Raw genomic sequence first — 24,908 nt, forward strand, 5'->3', positions numbered from 1 at the left:
GATAACCAGTGCCTAAGAACAGCCCTTACCCTCAGGCCTCATTGCTTAATTATAAACCAGCTGGTTCGAGCCCTGAATGCTGATTGGCTGAAAGCAGTGGTATATCACACTGTATACCATGGGCAGGGGTGAAAGTCGATTTAATTGATTCCGGCACCAAACAACAAATTATTTGAAGCAGAGCAAACCTGTATGCAGTTGCGAATGTAAGTATAGGCGGCATCTTGCCGGGGGTGGCACCAGGCGCCCGTGTAACAGTATAACTTAGGCCGTCCCCTCGCGTGAACCAGGGACCCTCTGCACATATCAACAACAGTCACCCACGACGCATCGTTACCCATCGCGCCACAAAAGCCGCGGCCCTTGCAGAGCAAGGGGCACCACTACTTCAAGGTCTCAGAGCAAGTGACGTCACCGATTGAAAGGCTATTAGCGCGCACCACCGCTAACTAGATAGCCATTTCACATCGGTTACACCCGCACAAAAAATTGGAATGGTGACGTTTGCGCGATCGGTTTTCTATTGCTCATTTGCACGTCACGTCAATGATATCATGTCACCGTGTGGGACTGTGGGACAATTAACCTTGTCGGAGTGGGCACCCTGATTCTAGTTTGTGAGCTAGGCAGGCTACTGCCTGGGAAGGTCTCCCACTCAGAAGTTCGAGATGTGGAGGGAGGCGGGGGTAGGTTGACCGCTGGTCTCCTCACTGGAAGCCCGAGATAGGGAGCGGGGGAATCTATCAAATAGTGCACCTCTAACTTTGTACAGTACTAACGCAATTAGTAAAATCAGTCAAATTGTATTGAACCTTTATTTAACTGGCCAAGTGTATAGGCCTAATGAAAATAGAACCTTCAGTTAATTAAGAATTGACAGAGGCACCATTTTGATTATGCGGCTGCGGACAAGTCAGTTACGAACAAATTCTTATATACAATGACGGCCTAGGAACAATGCCTTGTTCAGGGGCAGAACGACAGATTTGTACCTTGTCAGCTCGGGGAGTCGATCTAGCAACCTTTCGGTTACTAGCCCAACGCTCTAACCACTAGGCCACCTGCCGCCCTTTTAATAAGATAATGCTTTTAATAAGATAATACTTTTTTTACAATGTCTCTTTGACATTGTAATATATTTGGTCTCCAGTCTATGGGCTACATAAAACACACATACGGCATTACTCTTTCTACCGTAGGCTACATCATTTATATTCAATGAATTGGATGGAGCGTTGATGGCGCGCCGCGTCTCTCCAAAAGACAATTGGAGAGGCACGCGGGCCATAGACAAGCTAAATATTTTGTGCACTGCTTGTCATAGGGCCGCATCAGCGCTCATCTATATAGCCCTAATGCCACTGGGTGAGAGAAGTCATCATTGTTTTTGGTGCAGAATAATGTGAGGTGTTGTGTTGTTGGAGATGCGTTTTGGACAGTTTAGCTCGGAAAATTCCGCCCTCGTCAAACTACCACTCTAGCAGGCTGCCCAATCCTGCCTAATGGGCAGGCCGGCCGTGGGGCCTAATCATATAATTATATTTAGAATCCCTATTAATTCAATGATATCTCTTTGGGGCTAATCATAAATAGTTGTCCTTTAACACTACATGCTTTCATCTGATTTTCAAACATTCACTTCAAAGGGCTCCTTTACTAGGCTACCCGCACACGTTCCTCCACTCACAACATACTGCACGCCTCCAAACAAAGTGGTGAATGGAAAGAGACATCTGTTACACAAAACACCAAAAAAGTGTAAAGACATTTGGCGATTGTCATTAGGCCAGAATGAATGCCTCCACTGCTGTCTGCTCGCGTCTCAGTTTCAGCCGCTCATATCAAACCAACAAAACAAAAATGAAACGCAGCCTAACGTGATCCGAAATCTCAACTAGCAAGCAAGTCACAGCTATGAAGAAATGAGTGCGTGCGCGTTCACGCAAAGGGGGGGGGGGAGAGAATTCTGGCAGGGGGGAGATTTTCGGCACAACACGGGTACCGCTACTACTACTACTACTACTACTACTACTACTATACCCCTACTACTTATTTTGCCAGGACGCTGTACCAGACCATACCATTCCTTACTTATGACAAAATATTTATTTTTAATCTTCTAATTGCGTTGGTAACCAGTTTATAATAGCAATAAGGCACCTCAGTCGTTTGTGGTATAGGGCCAATATACCACAGCTATGGGCTGTTCTTATACAAGGCAGCGCCTGGATACAGCACATAGCTGTGGTATATTGGCCATACCACACCCCCTTGGGCCTTATTGCTTAATTATAAACCAGGTGGTTCGATCCATGAATGCTGATTGGCTGAAAGCTGTGGTTTTTAGACTGTATAACATGGTTATGCCAAACATTTACTTTTGCAGTCCTAAATAAGTTGGCTATTATACAAGGGGTGGGTCAAATCCTGGATGCTGATTGGTCAAAACTGCACTCAAGCCAGTGTCTATTCAACAAGTTACCACTGGCTAAATCTATGACTGGACATAGCTAATGCCTGTATCCAGGCAGTCCGTGTTGTCGTGCTTAAGAACAGCCCTTAGCCACAGTATATTGGCCATATACCATATCTCCGTAGACCTTATCGCTTAAATATACAATAGGCAAGACCATAGCTTACTATTTTCCTGTCCATGGTTGTATAGTACTTAAGGGGCATACACAGTTTTCTGTAATATAAAGTGAGATGAATGAAAAATGCATTTGATAAGAATTTATTAAAAGAAAATACAGGCTATAAGTAATACCCTTTAGCAATGTTAAACAGGCTCCTTACAGTGACAGTAAAATAAAAAGGCAATTCATCGTCACAAAACAGGTGAACCTACAGAACAATGATTGTTTTAATGCAACACAGGCAGGGTTGTCGGCTATAAATGTACCAGTTGTAATATTGGCAATGAAAGTAAAACATTTTTTAAAACAGGTTTGATACACACACTTTTCTTACATGTATTGCATGATCCATTTAGACTCAGAAGAAAAAAAAAGTGAACATTTCTTCAAAAGTATATATTTAATGGTACACAAAATATGATCATAGGTGAACTTCATAGCAATGATTTAAAACTACCCCAATTGGAGAAAAAAAATCCATCAACACCCTTGAACACTGACAAACATGAATAGCAGCAGGTTGTGTGTGGCAAGTTCCCCCGTTGCCTTCAAAGTGCTCTTAAATAAAAGCGTTGTCAGATCCAGAACTTCGGATGGCTGACATCAGGCAGTAAGGTGCGCACATCTGTGGTCTGCTACATTCACACACTGAGAAGGGCTTCTCTGTGCTCCTCTCCAACAAAGAGCAAGACTAGGCTTTCAAGGAAGTGCAGGGACTACAGTGGAGAGCTTCGCCAATCTACTTAGACTTGGGGCTGACAAAGAATAGGTACAGTAAGGAACGAGAAGTTCACCACCAGGATTACTGGCAATTTGATTGAAAGGGCCAAGTCTTCCTACAGAACTGACTGTTTGACAAGTCAGTACTGATTGAGTATGGCAAAGTCTCAGTCTCAGAGTTGGACAAAGCAGGCCCACCCACAGCATTGAGACAGGGTAAAGTCCCGTGTGACCAGTGGAAATGAGGCCCATTTGGCTGGATCGACTGGTCGATCTCCAAGGCATTCCTAGTCGAGCGCCAAACATTTCTGTAAAAAAAAAACGATAAAGCCTTGCGTTCCTATTTTTCTTTGTGCTGTTGGCAGTAGGTGCACTTGATTCAGCAGCCATAGAGCCGGGAAGGCGAAGTGTTCCCATTTCATGTCTGAAGGTAGAACTCCACCTACCCGGCAGGCCCAGAGAGCAAATCAACAGCACCTATAGGCCTACCACTGGCCGATCAGATAGCTCAGATCACTGTCTGCTGTTTCATCGAAACACACTGTAAAAATAAACCTTGAACGCACAAAAAGTTGATACTGTGAGATTTCGGAAGTTTTAAAACCATGACTAGAGAACGAATACATCAAAGAGTTGTTTTTTTCTGAGTAAGTTCATGTTTAAGTTGTTATTCAGCACCGTCAACACTTTGTTCCACATTTTTATAAGCCATAAAATGCACGTTCTCCCTACTTCCATTCATGCTGCAATGAACGAGTGCAGCAAAGTGTTCTGATAAGCTTGCCTTATTAACGGCTTGTCTATTACCAGCGTGATCATATACCACATTTCAAAATGGTCTGAGAACCTTGGCAGGGCAATTCAAGCATAGCCAATTTGCAGTGATAATGAATTGGGCCGATAGACTACTGCACAAACCTAATTGTTACAGAACTGTTTTCAATTGGTTAATGTTGCATAGGCTTAATACGTTTTAAAGTCAAATAAAAAATATAAAAAATATCTGCGCGGTAAATCACAGCTTGCATTTTGACCCAGAAAAGGTTGGTGACCACTGCCTTAAGTAGAATCCACGCCACTTGGATCGAACAGAATACGTCGTCGGAAACTCAAGATATTTGTTTTCAGTCCATGATCCAGCACCATTATTGCTCGTCACTCAGGGGGATCTGTGTTTGAGTCAGTCTCAGTAAATGTTCAAGCTCATTGAGCGGTTCATCTTCTTTCCGACCAATCTGTAGGTTTTGGGGTTGGACTGGACAATGGAGCAGGTCAGAACTTTCTCCTCAGCTGCAGTTGTCTCAATCTGGGCCTTCTTCAGCTCCCTGGGGAAAGCAATGTAGAACAGTTAGACAAACCCTGAATTAGGGATGCACATTTTTGTAAATTCTGCTGCAGACTAACAGACCCTTGTTAACTGGTAAAAACATTTTCCAAACAGTAAAATTAGGTGACAAACAAAAAATACTATGCATGCATACAAGGAACTGACATGTTTCATTAAGAATTTAAATGGAAACATGCAAAAATAGCAAGCCTATCGTTTTACATTCAAAAGGCTATAGAGCCTATTATTGAACATGCAACTCCTGTAATGAAGCAGCTAATAAAACTTCATTTTTCAAAACATTTGCCAAAATGCAATTAGCGGGAAAACACTGTTTTAAACAATTCCCCTAATGTGAGTTGTGTTAGAAACTTAGAGGGGGAATCCAATAGCAACAACTAGGATGGGTTGTTAGTATGACTAGGATTGTGCCTTTGGCTTCTGGACAACGAAAGAAAGTTGATATGAAAACCAATAGAACAGGAGAGAAATGCTGCTTAATGGCACGAGGAAGTCTTTATAAAATAATTCCCTCCACGTTGCTATGGTTGGATTTTGGCTAGGCTACTATGAAGCAAGGTAAGACGCGCCTCATTATTTGAAGTAAAGTACACTGCTCAGGTTTAAAAGAATTATACTGCCTCAAGCTCATACTGCAGTGGTGGGTGACACGCTGATAGCCTGCTTACCACTGACTGTAGCCTATACACTCAAATGGAAAGCGCACTTTAATTATGAGTCGTGATTAAGAAATATAAATAGCAGCTATTTTTAAATATCGTGGCAATCAAAAAACTGTTTAAAACGCAATTGCATTTAGAATTATGTTGCACACACTGACTGGGCTTACAAAAAGCACACTTCACTCCAGTATCAGCTCTTTTGAGAGGCTGTTCACACACTGTCTGACAGGTTGTAGGCTATTCCGCTCCTTAAAAAAACTTGCCTCTGTATGCCGATGTAAAAGCAAGAGCAAAAACGAGCTAACCACTGCCTTTAGTATGTTGACAAAAACAGCAACCTTCCAGGAAAACCATTATGCTACATTCGATCGTTGTTTCAGTGCCATTCTGTACTTACTCCTGAAGCAGGGCGTTCTTGAACTTCTCTGCGTCGAGTTCCACACGGAGCAGGTCGGCACTCATTCTAGCTGCCGTCAACAGCACCGGGTGCTTGATAAGGTCAAAGGTGGATGGCCGCCTGGCGGGGTCAGGGTGGATCATCAGCTGCAGGGTGAAGGAGGAAAAAAAAAGATTAGTACTAGCTAGCAATAATGAATAGGCTAACACAATCCAATGGATGTTTGAGAGCACAGTTCAAACAAATAAAATTGTTATCCCATGCACCGAATACAACAGGTGTAGACTTGACCGTGAATGCTTACTTCAAATTAACTGTATCCCTGTCAATATCACACAGCTTCACCATTTTCTCTTACACAAGGACAGTGAGCACCACTGAAGGGCAGTGGTACAGAAACGTATAGGTAGAGAACGAACAATATGGATTTTTTTGGGGCTGATAACCATACCGATTTGTGGGTCAAGGAGGCCGATATTTTATATCATTACATTTGAAGATTTTAATGACAACATTTCCCATGTATACAAGAAGCATGGCTTTTCTCTGCGACTTTACTATTACACTTAGTTATCAGTAGAACGTCATTATTCAGTTATTTATTACCTCTAAATATTAGTCTAATATACAAATTAAGACATTTCAGATTGGAGGGTAATTATTATTATTTATTTTTTTTAAATACAGGATTCCGATTGACGCACTAAACCATTCAAGTCCAATGCTCCCCCCCCCCCCCCTCCACCTTTCCGAACAATTCGCATAACGTCACCAACGCTGCTGCGGTCATTCTCTGTGGCAATATGTTGTTCAAAGTGGCTAAGGAGGACGCATTAATGAGAGAAATCATATACTACTGGAAAAACATGCGACTGAAAATATTAGGGTATAAGGCTATGCATCCAATAGGATGAATCATGAAAGGAGCTCGTCTACGTTTCATTCAGTTGCACCCCAATTAACAAGAGAGGAAACACAAAACTGACACCTGTTGTCATTTCTCGTTGCAGGCTCAGCATATGTGCAAGACCTTTTTTTCTATCGGATTAAAGAGATGAAGTCCAGACGCTAGGCTTATTTTAGGAAACTTTCTGAATGGACATAGAGAATTAGTAAACTCATGCACGCACGCACGCACACCCACCCACCAGAAAGGACCCATCAATCAAAGCCGCTGCAGCGCATCCCAGTCAGACACATAAGCAAATCACATTTGTCCTTTACCAAAAATGTATCAACCTTGCCTTAACTTCAAATTAGGGATGGGTGGTATACTGTATTTTACTATATACCAGTATTGTTGCATGGCCCAGTTTGAGATTTTACTTGACCTTCTATAACAGTATTTAATTGTTTGGTTTGTTAAATGTTAAAGATAACTCCGGCTGGTATAATGTCCGTTTTTATAGTTTAATTGTTTGCTACATGAGTCATCTCCTTCTCCTCCTGCATGCTGTTAACCACACCAAGCCCTGCCGTCACTCAAGGACAGAGCAGTTCGACCATGGAGTCACAAGCACTTTGCCTTTCACTCTGCATGGTTAGATGGATGTAACAATGTTAGTGAAATGCTGCTTTCCACAAGCATTCTATAAATTACCAGTTAGTGTATCTGCTAGTTTTGTTTTTTCTTAACAAGGTGCTGGTAAAATAATTAGTTAGCTGCTAATGCTAATCGTTATTTAGCTGGCTAGCTAGCTTGCTAAGTGTAAGAGCAAAGTGTTTTTGCTTTGTCATTATGGGGTAGTGTGTAGATTGATAAGGGAAAAAAACATTTTAATCCATTTTAGAACACTTTGGTCAACACTTTTATAAGCCATAAAACGCACATTCCCCCTACAACCAGCGTTGCAGCTGCAATGAATTAGTGGACGATAAGCTTCCGTTGTTATTATTAGCGGCTGTCTTTTTTAATACCAAGGAATATTTCACTTTCTCTGGTTATAGGAGTAACAACATTGGTGCGTGAGGTGAGTGAGGCAGAAATAATGCATTGCGACTTGAGCTTTGCCATGAGCTGGAAGACTGCCCCCTTTTCTCAGCGGCGGGAGGTAGAGCGGAGCCTCACCGCTGCTCCCTCCCTCAGACGCAGGCCATCAATACACACACAGTGCATTTGGAAAGTATTCAGACCCCTTCACTTCTCTCACATTTTGTTACGTTAAACAGCCTTATTCTAAAATTGATAAAATAAAACTATATACAAATGTAAAAAAATATTCAGACCCTTTGCTATGAGACTAGTCATTGAGCTCAGGTGCATCCTGTTTCCATTGATCATCCTTGAAATTTTTCTCAATTGAATTTACCAATCAAGTAGTATTGGACATGATTTGGAAATGCACACACACCTCACTATATAAAGGTCCCACAGTTGACAGTATATGTCAGAACCAAGCCATGAAGTCGAAGTAATTGTCCGTAGAGCTCCGAGACAGTATTGTGTTGAGGCACAGATCTGGGGAAGGGTACCAAAAAATGTCTGGAGCATTGAAGGTCCAAGAACAAAGCGCCCTTCATCATTCTTAAAATGGAGGAAGTTTGGATCCACCAAGACTCTTCCTAGAGCTGGCCGCCTGGCCAAACTGAGCAATCAGGGGAGAAGGGCCTTGGTCAGGGAGGTGACCACAAACCTGATGGTCACTCTGACAGAGTTCCTCTGTGGAGAACCTTCCAGAAGGACATCCATTTATGCAGCACTCCACCAAACAGGCCTTTATGGTAGAATGGATAGATGGAAATTAGGCACATACAGCCCGCTTGTCATTTTCCGAAAGGCACCTAAAGGACTCTCAGACCATGAGAAACAGGATTCTCTGGTCTGATGAAACCAAGATTACGGACTACAGTGAAGCATGGTGGTGGCAGCATCATGCTGTGGGGATGTTTTCCAGCTGCAGGGACTGGGAGACTAGTCAGGATCGAGGGAAAGATGAACGGACCAAAGTACAGAGAGATCATTGATATAAACCGTCTCCAGAGCACTCAGGACCTCAGACTGTGGCGAAGGATCACCTTCCAGGCAAGACAACGCAAGTCTCTGAATGTCCTGAGCGCTCTCACTTGAACCCGATCAAACAACTCTGGAGACCTGAAAATATATGTGCAGCGACACTCCTGATCTAACCTTACAGAGCTTGAGAAGATCTGCAGAGAAGAATGGGAGAAACTCCCCAAATACAGCTGTGCCAAGCTTGTAGAGTCATATCCAAGAGACTTGAGGCTGTAATTGCTGCCAAAGGTTCTTCAACAAAGCACTGAGTAAAGGGACTTAATACTTTGTCATTATGGGGTAGTGTGTAGATAAATGAGGAAAAAAACTATTTATTCCATTTTCAAATAAGGCTGTAACGTAACGTAAAAAGTCAAGGGGTCTGAATACTTTCCAAATGCACTGTTTATATACACTACCGTTCAAAAGTTTGGGGTCACTTAGAAATGTCTTTGTTTTTGAAAGAAAATAAGTGTCCATTAAAATAACCTCAAATTGATCCAAAATACAGTGTAGACATTGTTAATGTTGTAAATGACTATTGTAGCTGGAAACTGCAGATTTTTTTATGCAATATCTACATAGGCGTACAGAGGCCCATTATCTGCTACCATCACTCCTGTGTTCCAATGGCACGTTGTGTTAGCTAATCCACGTTTATCATTTTAAAAAGGCTAATTGATCATTAGAAAATCCTTTTGCAATTATGTTAGCAGAGCTGAAAACTGTTGTGCTTATTAAAGAAGCAATAAAACTGGCCTTCTTTAGACTAGTTGAGTATCTGGAGCGTCAGCGTGTGGGTTCGATTACAGGCTCAAAATGGCCAGAAACAAAGAACTTTCTTCTGAAACTCGTCAGTCTATTCTTGTTCTGAGAAATGAAGGCTATTCCATGCGAGAAATTGCAAAGAAACTGAAGATGTGGTACAAAGCTGTGTACTACTCCTGTCACAGAACAGCGCAAACTGGCTCTAACCAGAATAGAAGGAGTGGGAGGCCCCGGTGCACAACTGAGCAAGAAGAAAAGTATATTAGAGTGTCTAGTTTGAGAAACAGATGCCTCACAAGTCCTCAACTGGCAGCTTCATTAAATAGTACCCTCAAAACACCAGTCTCAACGTCAACAGCAAAGAGTTGACTCCAGGATGCTGGCCTTCTAGGCAGAGTTGCAAAGAAAAAGCCATATCTCAGACTGGCCAATAAAAATAAAAGATTAAGACAGGCAAAAGAACACAGACACTGGACAGAGGAACCTTTATTTGAGCGCCAGTATTTTCTAGTCAAATTTACTCTACAGACTTCCCCTTTTCCTCCTGAGAAACCAGTAAACATTCCCCCGTTTCAAGTTAATTTGCCACGTCCTCTGCATCCATTTTGCTGTCACATGTTCAGAGTTTGTTACAACCAATTATTGATGTGATTATGATATGCTATAGGTCAGGCCCAATTGGTCACGTGCATGCGATGCATAAATGTTTCATGTAAAGACAGCAAAGGATTGAGGGAATAGGGAATGTTTTTTCTGAACAAAATTAGGGGATTTCGGTAACATAACATTTCAGTCAGAAATGGCTGTAATTATGTTGCAGCTTCAGCAACACGGATGGCACAATAAACGCTGTTCAAGTTCTATGGTGGTCGCTGCAGCAGGGAGGAGAGAGACAACGGGTGCTTGTCACACAGTCACTTGGTGTAATACATATATATATATATATATATATATATATATTTTTTTTAACAGTGCATTAAGGCTGAGCCCAGCACAAATCAGATCAATTGCAGTCAGATGCCCTTGTCATTTGTGTGTCTCAGTGCTTGACTTGATTAACATATAGGATGTGTACAGTTGAAGTCGGAAGTTTACATACACCTTAGCCAAATACATTTAAACTAAGTTTTTCACAATTCCTGACATTTAATCCCAGTAAAAATTCCCTGTCAAAGGTCAGTTAGGATCACCACTTTATTTTAAGAATGTGAAATGTCAGAATAATAGTAGAGAGAATGATTTATTCCAGCTTTTAGTGCATTAATGCCTCCTGCAGCAAAGCACCCCTACAACATGATGCTGCCACCCACGTGCTTCACGGTTGGTATGGTGTTCTTCGGTTTGCAAGCATCCCCTTTTTCCTCCAAACATAACGATGGTCATTATGCCCAAACAGTTCTATTTTTGTTTCAACAGACCAGAGGACATTTCTCCAAAAAGTACGATCTTTGTCCCTATGTGCAGTTGCAAACCGTAGTCTGTCTTTTTTAATGGCGGTTTTGGAGCAGTGGCTTCTTCCTTGCTGAGCGGCCTTTCAGGTTATGTTGATATAGGACCCGTTTTACTGTGGATATAGATACTTTTGTACCCATTTCCTCCAGCATCTTTACAAGGTCCTTTGCTGTTGTTCTGGGATTGATTTGCACTTTTTGCACTAAAGTATGTTCATCTCTAGGAGACAGAACGCATCTCCTTCCTGAGCGGTATGACGGCTGCGTGGTCCCATGGTGTTTATACTTGCGTACTATTGTTTGTACAGATGAACGTGGTACCTTCAGGCATTTAGAAATTTCTCCCAAGGATGAACCAGACTTGGAGGTCTACAAATTATTTCTGAGGTCTTGGCTGATTTCTTTTGATTTTCCCATGATGTCAAGCAAAGAGGCAGAGTTTGAAGGTAGGCCTTGAAATACATCCACAGGTACATCTCCAATTGACTCAAATTATGTCAATTAGCCTTTCAGAAGCTTCTAAAGCCATGGAATTTTCTGGAATTTTCCAAGCTGTTTAAAGGCACAGTCAACTTAGTGTACGTAAACTTCTGACCCACTGGAATTGTGTTACAGTAAATAAGTGAAATAATTTGTCAAACAATTGTTGGAAAAAGTACTTGTGTCATGCACAAAGTAGATGTCCTAACCGACTTGCCAAAACTATAGTTTGTTAACAAGAAATTTGTGGAGTGGTTGAAAAACGAGTTAATGTATGTAAACCTCTGACTTCAACTGTATATATGATTATTTATTTGTTTAATAAAAATTTCAACCGATCGATTGAACAGACGACTTGGTCGACCAAGATTTTTTTGTCGGGGACAGCCCTAATGGAAATGATAATAAAAGTGCAGGAAATACAGAAATGTATGTAAATGCATAAAATTACTTTTGTTTGGAATTGGATTGAACAGTACAAATCAGGGGTGACAAACACATTTCATGGAGTGTCTGCGGGTTTTAGTTTTTTCCCTTCAATTTAGACCTAGACACCCAGGTGAGGAAAGTTCTTTGATGAATTAAGGTCACTAATTACTAATCAAGTACAAGTGAGGAGCGAAAACCCGCAGACACTTGGCCCTCCGTGGAATGAGTTTTACACGTGGTATAAATAGAGAAAGCACCATTGAAATCATTTAAAATTGGGCCTCCTGAGTGGTCCAGCGGTCTAAGGCACTGCATTAGCGTTGCGGTGTCACTATGGCCTGGGGTTCGTACCCCGGGAGTCCCATAGAGCGGTGCACAATTGGCTCAGTATTGGCCGGGGGGGCCTTTACTTGGCTCATCGCGCTCTAGCGACTCCCTGTAGCGGCCCAGGCACATGCAGGCTAAATTCGGTAATCAGTTGAACAGTGTTTCCTCCGACACATTGGTGCAGTACAGTTAAATAGTTGAAACACACACTGATCAAAAATTATTTTGTTGGCATTTATGCATGTCCCCATTACCGGTAAAACTTAATCAAAACCTATTTCATTCATTATACAGTGGGGCAAAAAAGTATTTAGTCAGCCACCAATTGTGCAAGTTCTTCCACTTAAAAAGATGAGAGGCCTGTAATTTTCATCATAGGTACACTTCAACTATGACAGACAAAATTATTACTGGCTTAAGCAGGGGGACACGTCTGGCACTGCAGGATTTGAGTCCCTGGCGGCGTAGTGTGTTACTGATGGTAGGCTTTGTTACTTTGGTCCCAACTCTCTGCAGGTCATTCACTAGGTCCCCCCGTGTGGTTCTGGGATCTTTGCTCACCGTTCTTGTGATCATTTTGACCCCACGGGGTGAGATCTTGCGTGGAGCCCCAGATCGAGGGAGATTATCAGTGGTCTTGTATGTCTTCCATTTCCTAATAATTGCTCCCACAGTTGATTTCTTCAAAACAAGCTGCTTACCTATTGCAGATTCAGTCTTCCCAGCCTGGTGCAGGTCTACAATTTTGTTTCTGGTGTCCTTTGACAGCTCTTTGGTCTTGGCCATAGTGGAGTTTGGAGTGTGACTGTTTGAGGTTGTGGACAGGTGACTTTATACTGATGACAAGTTCAAACAGGTGCCATTAATACAGGTAACGAGTGGAGGACAGAGGAGCCTCTTACCGAAGAAGTTACAGGTCTGTGAGAGCCAGAAATCTTGCTTGTTTGTAGGTGACCAAATACTTATTTTCCAACATAATTTGCAAATAAATTCATTAAAAATCCTACAATGTGATTTTCTGGGGAAAAAAATCTCATTTTGTCTGTCATAGTTGAAGTGTACCTATGATGAAAATTACAGGCCTCTCTCATCTTTTTAAGTGGGAGAACTTGCACAATTGGTGGCTGACTAAATACTTTTTTGCCCCACTGTACTTGCTGTGCTGTTTCGTTGTTCAGTCGTTTCATTCTCAACCAGGATTTCATCATACATGTCAAGCAGTGAAGTTTCAGCTCTGTCTGTCCGTGGCCTCTTCCTCTGTGCGCACTGTCACTAGGGCTGGGCGGTATGGCCACAATATCACGGTACTTAAAAAATAAATTTTTAAAAAATTAAAAGGATGGTATTTTTAGTTTTTGAATAATTACAGTTCTACATTTGCTTTATGAGTAGTGAGTGATCCTAGGGTGGCAACACATACATTAAGTGATTTCAATGAGTCTTTCTACATTCTGATTGTTTTATACTGTTCAATTCAACCAAAAACAAATTTCAGCACTTATCATTTCTGCATTTCCTGCACTCAATTGCAGTGGTGGAAAAAGTACCCAATTGTCAGACTTGAGTAAAAGATACGTTCATAGAAAATGACTCAAGTAAAAGTGAAAGTCACCCAGTAAAATACTACTTGAGTAAAAGGCTAAAAGTATTTGGTTTTAAATATACTTAAGTATCAAAAGTAAATGTAATTGATCATATGTACTTAAGTATCAAATCATTTCCAATTCCTTATATTAAGCAAACCAGATGGCACCATTTTCTTATTAAAAAAAATTTATAATTACAGATAGCCAGGGGCACACCAACACTCAGACATAATTTACAAACAAAGCATTTGCGTTTAGTGAGTCCTCCAGATTAGAGGCAGTAGATGACCAGGGATCTTCGCTTGACAAGTGCGTGAATTGGACCATTTTCCTGTCCTGCTAAGCATTCAAAATATATCGAGTACTTTTAGGTGTCACGGAAAATGGAGTAAAAAGTACAGTATTTTCTTTAGGAATGTAGTGAAGTAAAAGTTGTCAAAAATAAAAATAGTAAAGATACCAAAAAACACAAGTAAAAATACTTTCAAGTACTACTTAAGTACTTTACACCACTGCTCAATTGAGAATTTCCACACTGCCACGTAGGGCTGCACGATATGGGGAAATAATCTAGGACTTCCTTTTAACCAAATGTTGCAATTGCGATTTGACTTGCAAAATAGAACAACTGTTGGAATCATGGAAATAGAATGACTATTCTAATTCTATGGTTAGAATATAATAGTGGGCACTTTGAACACAGTGTTGTTTGAGATGACAACTAATTAAAATTATGTCATTATAGAACGCTAGTAGATTTATATTAAGAAGCAAAGTGAAAACAGCATTGTTGTCATCAACATTGTTGCATGTGCTGCATTGACCAATCAGACTGAACGCAAGTGTCTCATGGTTGAGGAACATCAAATGTGCTCCTTGAGTGACAGGGGGCGTGGCTAGGTCTGTGTGGAAAGTGGCATGGCGAGAAAGAGTGGAGAGAGATGACTCAAGCAGTGAAGTAAACTATAAAAATGTATATTACACAAGGCGTATCACATTTAACAAACCAAACATTCAAATACCAGTATAGAAGGTAAAGTAGAAACCCAAACCGGTCCCTTCATCAATATCGGTATATCATAATATACGGTATACCGCCCAGCCCTAAATGTCACTGTGTCCATTTCCATCTTGCCCAGCTCTGTAACATTTCACGTAAACCCGGTTTCTTTTCTGCATTGAAGTAGCGGTCCTTGTACCTAGCGTTGAGCATCGTGGCGACACAGAAGCTCAGAATGCAACCGAATCGCTTGTTCAGTCTCTAGTACAGTACTTTTGCAAGTTAACCCCACGGTCTGTCAGCAGTTTTGTTGAGCAGGCATTTCAATTCCATGACAGAGGGTATCACGTCTGCTGCAGACGCAGGTGATGAGCTTATTTCTCGATTCAGTTGTTCGAATAGAGCTAGGTGTGTGTTCATGGTTTCAATGAGAGTCCACTGGTTTGTACTGATTGTTGCAGGTAACTCAGTCGGCTGCGTACACGCCAATCACTCGTTTTTGTTCCAGAAGGCTCTCCATCATGTAACAAGTACTGTTCCAACTGGTGGAAACGTCTTGCCTTTTAGTTTTCACTCGAAGCCGCTCCTGTATTGCATGCAGGCTATGCTAGCGGTGAGTGTTAAAAAAGAAATGACCCACTATCTTCCTGGTTGCCACTGTGTCAGATGGGTCAAAACACCTTCGTTCACAGCCAAACGCAGCCAGTTGCAGTGTGTGTGCAATGCACGGCAAACTGGCGTCTCCGCATTCTTTCAAAGCCTTTGTCATGTTACGTGCATTATCACGTAGCACAGCGTGTACTTTGTTCTTGAGGATTTTCCTAGTTTCAAACATGTTCTCAAATGCCATTGAAATGGCAGCAGCGGTGTGAGAACCAGCACATTCTTGAGCATGCAATACAGCTTTGTCAGTCGTGAAGCTAATAGCAGTGACGCCCATAGCAAGTAGGTCATGGATGTGCGTTTCAACAATACTGTGTAACTCCAGAAGGGCAACATCTGAAAAAGTGCCTACTTGGTAGAGTGTACTGGGGCTCGAGGTGCTTGACCAGTCGGCAAAAGCCAACATCATCCACGACAGAGAACAGTTGCAATGAAATCCAATATCTTGGCGTTAACGGATTTCGCATTTGAGTTGTCTCGCTGAAAATGTTCTTACTCTTTCAAAATGACTGCTCGACTTGAACTTGTCGGAAGTGTGCGTTTAGTTTTTTTCTGCTTTTGTTCTAAGTAGTTGCTGAACGTCTGGGGGTGATGCACTTTCAAATGACTAGTTAGGTTTGTGGTATTGAAAGATTTCACTTTCTCCCCTCCTCGTGGAAATAATAGCAGCACAAACGTTGGCATATGGCTTTTTTGTTATCTTCCTTTGAAACTTCAAAATAGAACCACACAGCAGACATTGTGGGCTGGGTTAGGAATGCTGTGTTGCACGTGTAGTGCTGTAGTTTTCATGGCGGCATTACGCCATCCACCTACGTTTTATATTAGGTATGCACGTCAGCTTTGGCATCGGTTTTTCCACATCGCCGTTAAACTAGAAATAGAGACGATGCCGATGTCATTTTAGCTAATATCGGCCGATACTGATATGCCTACAGATATATCATGCATTGTAAAAATTACAAAAAGATATCACTAATAATTTACGTATTACCACCCTATGGTCATGAACAACTCAAATCATATTTAGAACTTTTATTATTCAACAAATTACCATCAACAATATTACACATATGATATTTTGTCCATATTGCCCAGCCCAAGATTTAAAAAAAATCTACATTATAGGATAATGCTAAACCAATGTAGCCCATCATATAAATTGACGAGGAAAGTTAAGGGGGATATAGAGATAGCTGTGAAGATGAAATTGACCATTAGAAAATAGAAACAGGCGCGCAACCTGTCCGTAGCATAATGATCAGCAATTAATACATTTTTGTGAAGCAATGGGTAGTTATGTTGACACAACATTTTCATTTGAGTGAGTTATCTGTGGCACCACTTACTGATAAGGGTGAACTTCGGCCAAACCTTTTTTCCCCCTCTGTCTTTTAGGGTTACCTATAGCACAGGTGGCCACCTAGATTCACTTTAGCAGGCCTATAATATATAGCCGAATATATTAAATTCAAATGTACACATCGTTCTTCTTCACTGTTCCCTTTTTGCGCAATTCACGCATCTCCGCTGGCAAATCTCTTCAACGAGTAGCCTATACGGTGCATTCGGAAAGTACTCAGACCCCTTGACTTTTCCACATTGTTATGTTACAGCATTATTCTAAAATGGATTACATAATTTCCCCCCCTCAATCTACACACAACACCCCATAATGACAAACCAAAAACTGGTTTGTCCTTTAGGTGCCTTTTGGCAAACTCCAAGCAGGCTGTCATGTGCCTTTTACTGAGGAGTGGCTTCCGTCTGGCCACTACCACAAAGGCCTGATTTGTGGAGTGCTGCAGAGATGGTTGTCCTTCTGGAAGGTTCTCCCATCTCCACAGAGGAACTCTAGAGCTCTGTCAGAGTGACCATCGGGTTCTTGGTCACCTCCCTGAACAAGGCCCGTCTCCACCGATTGCTCAGTTTGGCCCGCCCAGCTCTAGGAAAAATCTTGGTGGTTCCAAACTTCTTCCATTTAAGAATGATGGAGGCCAATTTGTTCTTGGGGACCTTCAATGCTGCAGACATTTTTCAGTACCATTCCCCAGATCTGTGCCTCTAAAAACCTGTTTTTGCTTTGTCATTATGGGGTGTTGTGTGTAGATTGATGAGAAAAATGTATTTAATAAATTTTCGAATAAGGCTGTAACGTAACAAAATATGGAAAAACTCAAGGGGTCTAGCAAGACAGTTAAGACCTGTAGCCTGTATATGGACATTTTACCAAACAGTAAATTAATGATCACATGTTATTATTCAAGTGTGCTTAAGCCAGGAGTTCCCAAACGCAAGCCAACCTATATGCAGCATGTGTGGGTAGTTAAGATGCAGTCCAGCCAGAGGTACATCGCCGGCTTGCAACAGTGCACTCGCGCTAAATGGACTTCCGGCTGCGCAGGCCCGATAGACTAGGAAAGGCTAATATAGTTCTTACCTTGAGTAGACTCAGGAATTGCTGAGAGAGAACTTGTGGGATAGGTGGGAGTTTTCCCTGACGGATCTGGTGCCACTTGTCCCCATTGCTGGGCATAGGCTCCGCCCCAGAGGCACTGATCACAGTCAGGGCCAGGGAAAAGACGTCTGCCTTTGTCAAGTTGCTGTAGTCCTGGGAGAAAAACTTGACGTGATTAGGGAAGCTGTAGAGAACCATTTTAATTATCAAATACTACACTTTAGCCAGGGAGAATCTGTTAAGTTTCTCCTGGAGAGAACACTCACCTCTTGAAGGACTTCGTTTGCCAGGAACCTGCTGTCACCTTCCTCAACTTGAGGATTGTTTAACCTCGTCACGTGGCCAAGGTCCCCTATTTTGTACACGACACTGGTGGCCAGTCCATCCTTTTCGTCCTCCTCGTCACACACGTCTACTACACTACCAACCGTCTTGCGTGAGATAAAAATATTGCCTGAAAGAGACAATACGGAAATTAGTTTTCTAACCAGGTTTCCAGCCAACCTTTTTATGCGGGTAAAGTACAGGTCGAGAAAAAAGAATAATAACAGGCCTGATGAAAACAGAACATTTCCCGGTAAACTTCCAAATGTCGACAAAATAAAAAACGCTAGAGAAGGTGGGATCTTGTCGGTAAAATTTAATTATGCGGAGTAAACTTGGAGTCACACAATCACGTGTGGTTCTGCTACTATGACTAGTTGGGAAAAGCATGCAGTTTATTAGGCTACAGATTAAATTAAAGGATGATGACCGTCACAGGGTGGTGAAAGTGCAAGGTGATGATCTTGATGGTCCTTTCCAATAAATATTAAGGATCTTATTCCGGTGACAATCAATCAGCACAGATAGCGCTGAAGCGCACGTGCCAATACTAGAGTGGTCTCAGTCGCTATATAACACTCAAAAAAAATAATTGTGACAAAACCATCAGTAGAGTTGAAAATGCGATGAAAACCCATTTAACTTGTATTTTTTTGTGTGTACATGGTAATTTAACACCCAAAAAGTATTTATGTGCACTACGTCATCATGCACAGCCTTTTATCTGCAACAAGTCAATTTGATGTAATTACATCTCTGGTGGGAAAACACGCATATTGTTTTTATGCAGATTTTTTAATAATCGCATGAAAATCTGTCGCCAATTGGATGGAAACTAACCAATGACTAAAACAAAAACACATCAAACAAATTGCATTAAGCATTGAATTAGGGATGTGTTTCACAAGAGTTCCTGCTGTAAAACAATGTAACTCGAAAACAATTTGACACGAGCAAGAGCAGTGCGCTGGTTTCTCTTACTAGCTGTTAAAAAGTTAAACAATTTGTTTTAATCCCAATTCATCTCCTGATACAAAAGGTTCATGCTTTCCCCTCAGTGGTACTTACTAGGCTTGATGTCCATGTGGACCAGTGAGGACGAGTGGATGTACTTGAGGCCGCGCGTCACCTGCAGCAGAAGGCCCTTCAGATCCAGCTCTGACAGGAAGCTGAGCCGCCGGTAGTTCTTGGCCGTGACGTCCGAGAGGGTGCCAGCGTTGCAGTACTCGTTCTGGATGAGCATGCGGTCATCCTCAGCCCAGGCCGAGTAGTAGCGCACCACATGAGGGTGCTGGCCCAGCACGGCGTGGGCGTACACCTCCCGTAGGGCGTTCTGCCTATGGTGGGAGGAGGGAAGTATAGATGTGGGAAGATTTGGCATTTCTTCAAGTTTGATGTTTACTGTGCCTGTTAGACTGTGGATATGACATCTCGCTATTGCCAGCTTTAAGTCTCGAGACTGACTTCAGAAAATGTCCATATGCAATAGATCAACTCCAACTTACTCATCCACAGACCCTACCAGGGGCTTCTTTGAACACTTGATTGCGTACACGCAGCCATCCAGTCTTTTCACACACTTGAAGACTGCACCATACTCCCCACAGCCGATCTTCTCCAGCTCGTGGAACTCTGAGGCATACCTGGAATTCATGTTGCTCTCCATCATGGTTATTCTCTGAGGATAGAGAGTGAATAGAGAATCATATTAATCCAAATAATATATAGTTACACCATGTTATCGTTATCTCACAATAGACTCCATTTAACTGCATATGCGCAAATGCACTTTAGGTTGAGAGCTTTGCTGATGGGACAAAATAACATGACCACAATGCTGTAAAGAAATCAGGACAAGAAAATAACTACCTTTGGTGGAAGACGGACTTCTTCCTCTGTTTCAGCATCACTCACCTCCATGTCCTCACCACAGGAGCTGAATAAGATGAGACAAAGAGCTTGTTAGCGCACATTCTACACACCAATGGGTAGCACTGAAGCCTTCACACACACACAGCAGAGTTCATTAGTGACCATGATGGGGTCTTGGTTTCCTGCCAGACTTTTGCCGTACTCATGATTGTCAACGGATTTAACGAACCAGGCTAGAAATAACAATGGGCTACGATCTGTGTGTACCGACATACGGACACATTCAGGTATCACGTAATAAGATAAAAACATAAGTGTTCAAATAGTCTGTTGAAAATTGGACTAAGTTATATTGCTAGATAATCCAATACTTAGTTGGGAAAAAATAAAGTCCTACATTCTACCAATGCTTAATGAGTGACATACTCGTTACAGTGTGCCCTCTTTCTGCTGTTCCTCTGTTGAGTGGCAGACTGGATGAGGAGGGATTCGGGGGTGAAGGGGTTGATGTTGACCAAAGGGGCCTGGCTTCTCCTGCTGTCCGGACCAGATTTTCCTGTGGATTCTACATTCCCGAAGAGGGCTACCCTCCTACTTGAGGACGCTGAGCTGGCAGTTCTGGCTTTGTTCAGCAAACTCTGCAAATGACATAATTAACATATTCAAGACATGTCGAGACACTTAGACAAGCCTTTTGATCAAGTTAAAATACCCTTAATGAATTGAAATAACATTATCACATATAAATAACTAATTGAGTAAAGTTGAAGTGAAATTGAAGTGAAAATCAAAATATGCCTTTCAATGTAAATACTGATGTCTAACTTGGAATCTGACTGACGAGATATATATATATATATAAAATAAATATAGGTCACTGGGCCTTTAGTATTATTCCAACAACAACTACCGTTACATTTTTGAAAATGTTAAGTTTCAATCAGTCATTTGGCTAGCTGTCAGCCTGCTGTTATGTAATTGTACAGTATTACCTGTACAAATGTGGGCGTTACTATTATTCCATTAACAGCTGCCTATTCATTTTTTTAAACGTTTAAAGTTTCAATGAGTCATTATGTCATGCTGCCAACCTGTTGTTATGCAATTGTACAGTACTACGTCACTACAAAAATTGGGACAATAGGCGTGACTACTATTATTGGGCGTCACTAATGACTAACATTCCCAAAGGTTTCAAATCAGTCAAAAGACATGCTGCTGTCAAAAGCACTGAGGTATAATAAGAAATGGAGAGACTGCCTCCAAGATGGCTGACCTTGGTTTTCAACGTAATCTACTCACATTCGCGTTTCGTGGTTGCTGCCATCTTTCTTACATCGATTACGCCGCTTGCGCACTAGAACTTGGTGCGCACTGGAAAGACAGCGAACACGCGCCAAGAACTCTGTCAGAGCACCTGGACAGCTTAACCACAAAATAATGAGACAGATATTTCACTGAATGTTTAAATGTGAAGCATCCGCTTGGCGTTTCCACTCACTACCAAATATGGCAGTGAGAGGAAGCCCACTGGCGGGCAATGGGAGAAGATGGAACGAGATGGATTTTCTCGTCGATGAAACATTTTATCTCAATACAGATCTGTTCCCAAAACTAGAATCTGTTATTTACACAGTGGACTAAGGTTTGTAGACTTCACCCTTTGCAAATGTTTTTGTTGTAAATTTTTTATTGCGTTGTTTAGAAGGTGCAAAGGCAAATTGAGTTACTGCACACGCGCCTTTCCGAGTAGGCGTTCCCTAACGGAAATATGCAGATGTTACTAAATGCCAATACGATCTCGCTAGCTCGTGCTTGGCTCTGCCCCACTCCTTGTTTGTTCTGCCCACTATGGCTCATTTGTTCCAATTGGAAACGACAGGCTGTGGTCTCTTGGTTTAGGTCAAAACATTTTTTGGGGCTTAACTAGTCAACCGGGGCCTCCAGAGTGGCGCAGCGGTCTAAGGCACTGCTTCGCAATGCTTGAGGCGTCACTACAGCCCTGGGTTCGATTCCAGGCTGAGTCACAGCCGGCCGTGACCGGGAGACCCATAAGGCGGTGCACAATTGGGCCAGCAACGTCCGGGATAGAATAGGGTTTGGCCGACCGGGATTTCCTAGTCCCATTGCGCTCTAGCAACTCCCTGTGACGGGCTGGGCGCCAGGCCATTGACTTCGGTCGGCAGTTGTACGGTGTTTCCTCCGACACATTGGTGCGGCTGGCTTCCGGGTTAAGCGAGCAGTGTGTCAAGAAGAAGCGTGGCTTGGCAGTGTCGTGTTTCGGAGGACGCATGGCTCTTGACCGTCGCCTCTCCCGAGTCCGTAGGGGAGTTGCAGCGATGGGACAAGACTATAACTACCAATTGGGTATCATGAAATTGGGGAGAAAAAAGGGGTAGAAGCACAAAAACATTCAAATGAACTAGGCAACCGGCACTTCCCCTGGCTAGCTGGGGTCATCTCAGAGCATGAACATAAAATGTTAATATTGTCGGAAAATAAAATATCGGCCACGGCGACAATAATTTGAGTAATTCAAAGGATGTTTTGTGCACTAAAGTGATGACTAACGTGTCTCTATTAGGACTTTTCTACTTTGACTTCTCTATGGGGCAGTCATAAACATGTTTCCAGACTGGAACCCTGGCTCCTTGGTCAAAAGCCTTACTGCTGTTTCAATAACCACGTTTACATGCGCACAGTATTGCAGATGGTAGCGCATATCCCTCTTAAGGGCTTAAAAATTCTACAAGTACCACCATCACATTTCATACAGGACAAATCTTTCCACTGCTTTGGAGTTATTCTGTTTTCTCTACTGTTCCTAAACAAAACAGACAACTTTACAAGTGTTAACTAGATTACTAATGCATTCTGGTTAGCACTACTTTCTTTAGTCTTCTGGGGCAACAAGTTATGACAGAAGAGAAGACGCAGGCATCTAACTATAGTTGACAAACAAACAGCCTTCCAAATGTCGTAAATTATTATATGGCCTACCAATGTTGGAAATTATAAGCAGAAACTTGTATGAATTAGGAGTGAAAGTAGCCAGTAGGCTATATGATCCAGTACAGAGTATCAGCAAAATAAATTATGGAATTCTGTACTGTAGGTTGCCTACGTTCTGAAGTGATTTGTTTGACAAAATCAGATGAAAACATCACAACACCCATGATATGCAAAACTGCCTGTGCAGCGAAAAACACGAGTAAATGGGATAAGATGTTTACATGCCACAGTATCCCATCTAAGATCAGCATCTCTCAGGCATATTATTCGGGTTTTGCACAACTGGGACAAGCTTCTTCGGGTTATTGTAAACAGGATATGATGTTTATACGCGTCAACTCAAACAGAATATTTGAGTTTACCGAATAATAACGGGGTATTGGTGTGTATGTAAACGTGGTCAATGAGGCTGACTGACGTGTATGTAATTGTACACCACTACAAAAGTGAGTTCTTTCGAAAGCTAGTTGTTTTATTTTCATACTTTCAACAAGAGTGGCAATTGGTGCACAAATCATGCATTTCATGAAATTTATATTAGAAAATGCATAAACTGGCAAACATAGCTACTATGGCATAGCAGGTTTTCTGAATCAAAAGTTCTCAAACCTTTGGTGTGTGTGGAGTATCAAAAAGGAATAGTTTTTTAAAGGTTTTATGTTGAGGTGTGTCGGGGCAGTCTGGAATAGGTGAGCTCGAGCAGTCCCCGTCTTCCTGAATGCATGACCGCTCCGGTGAACTCCCGTACACCTGAGAGTTTTTCCGTGGTGACGCCGGGGAGCCTTTAATGAAAATAACGCTAATGGGGGGTTGAAGGTGAGACGGATAACGGAATCCTTCTTCGCCCCACCGGCACCGTTCCACATCATCCGCAGTCCGATTCAGAGGGCTGTTGTCCTCGAGTCGTTTAATATCGACACTGTCCAGTCGCATTGGAGAGTCCATTTCTGTAAAACCCGATACGTCTCCTGTACTGTTGCCGTCATCAATCGGGGCGTATTCTTCATCGTTCGGTGCAAACAGTAACTTTTGACGTATTGGTCGGGCATTGGGAGATAAACTTCCATGACGACGATAACTGTAACGCTGCATTTTTCATTTAAACCCTGGCTATCACTTCTTAAAAATTTGGTTGTTTATATTTAGCTAACAAAAAAATTGTTACCAACTCAACTGTTAGCTAATCCGCGTAAATTACTATGCAACTATAACGTTAACTAGCTAAATGATCTACCCACCAGTATCAATCACAATACGATTATTAGCGTGTGATATCAAGAGTCACTGTGCACCAGAAAAGTCAAACCGACGTCGGCTAGCCGCGAAGCAAAATTGACATTAGCTAGCAAGCTACAGTAAATTAGCTACTGTAGCAAACGAGAAGTATGGCAAAAAGTAAACAAACTTGCTCAGAGATCTCATAGACCTTACATTCCGAACACTTTGTCGTTAACTTGACTTATCGCAAATTTGACATAACTAGCAAGCCTATGTTCATCTGATAAATTTGTTCCGAATACGTGTATATACGTTGCTACGTTCGTTAATATAAATCTAGCTAGACGCCCATGCCGTGGCCACTCCTACTAGCTAACGTTACAAGCACAGATGGAACAATGAGACAGATATTTCACAGGATGTATAAATGTGAAGCATCCGTTTTTCGGTTCCACTCACTACCAACTATGGTAGTGAGAGGAAGCCCACTGGGAGAAGTGGGAACAAGATGGGTTTTGGCCGACATTCTCCAAATACAGTTTTCTGTTACTAAAACTCCAATATG

The 24,908-nt window shown here is 42.0% G+C and overlaps 1 protein-coding gene across 1 annotated transcript; it reads right to left on the minus strand.

The window, feature by feature from the left end:
• Positions 1-2,718: 2,718 nt before the first annotated feature.
• On the minus strand, positions 2,719-24,685 carry LOC139583999 (wee1-like protein kinase 1-B). The gene is made up of 9 exons (XM_071415506.1): positions 23,735-24,685; positions 20,540-20,751; positions 20,111-20,177; positions 19,747-19,919; positions 19,310-19,578; positions 18,184-18,371; positions 17,900-18,070; positions 5,764-5,909; positions 2,719-4,681 (listed from the first exon to the last, which is right to left on the minus strand). The coding sequence occupies exons 1-9, from the start codon at positions 24,215-24,217 to the stop codon at positions 4,543-4,545; spliced, it is 1,848 nt and encodes a 615-aa protein (XP_071271607.1). The 5' UTR covers positions 24,218-24,685; the 3' UTR covers positions 2,719-4,542.
• Positions 24,686-24,908: the final 223 nt, after the last annotated feature.

This window comes from Salvelinus alpinus, chromosome 9, assembly GCF_045679555.1.
Source record: "Salvelinus alpinus chromosome 9, SLU_Salpinus.1, whole genome shotgun sequence".
NCBI lineage: Eukaryota > Metazoa > Chordata > Actinopteri > Salmoniformes > Salmonidae > Salvelinus > Salvelinus alpinus.

What these genes read in the sequence shown, in the direction of transcription:
- LOC139583999 (XM_071415506.1), bottom strand. Translation starts at nt 24,217, where the DNA reads ATGCAGCGTTACAGTTATCGTCGTCATGGAAGTTTATCTCCCAATGCC. An exon ending in CCACATGGACATCAAGCCTA is followed by an intron (nt 18,372 to 19,309) that starts GTAAGTACCACT and finishes TGTCTCTTTCAG; the next exon opens with GCAATATTTTTATCTCACGC. An exon ending in CAAACGAAGTCCTTCAAGAG is followed by an intron (nt 18,071 to 18,183) that starts GTGAGTGTTCTC and finishes TTTTTCTCCCAG; the next exon opens with GACTACAGCAACTTGACAAA.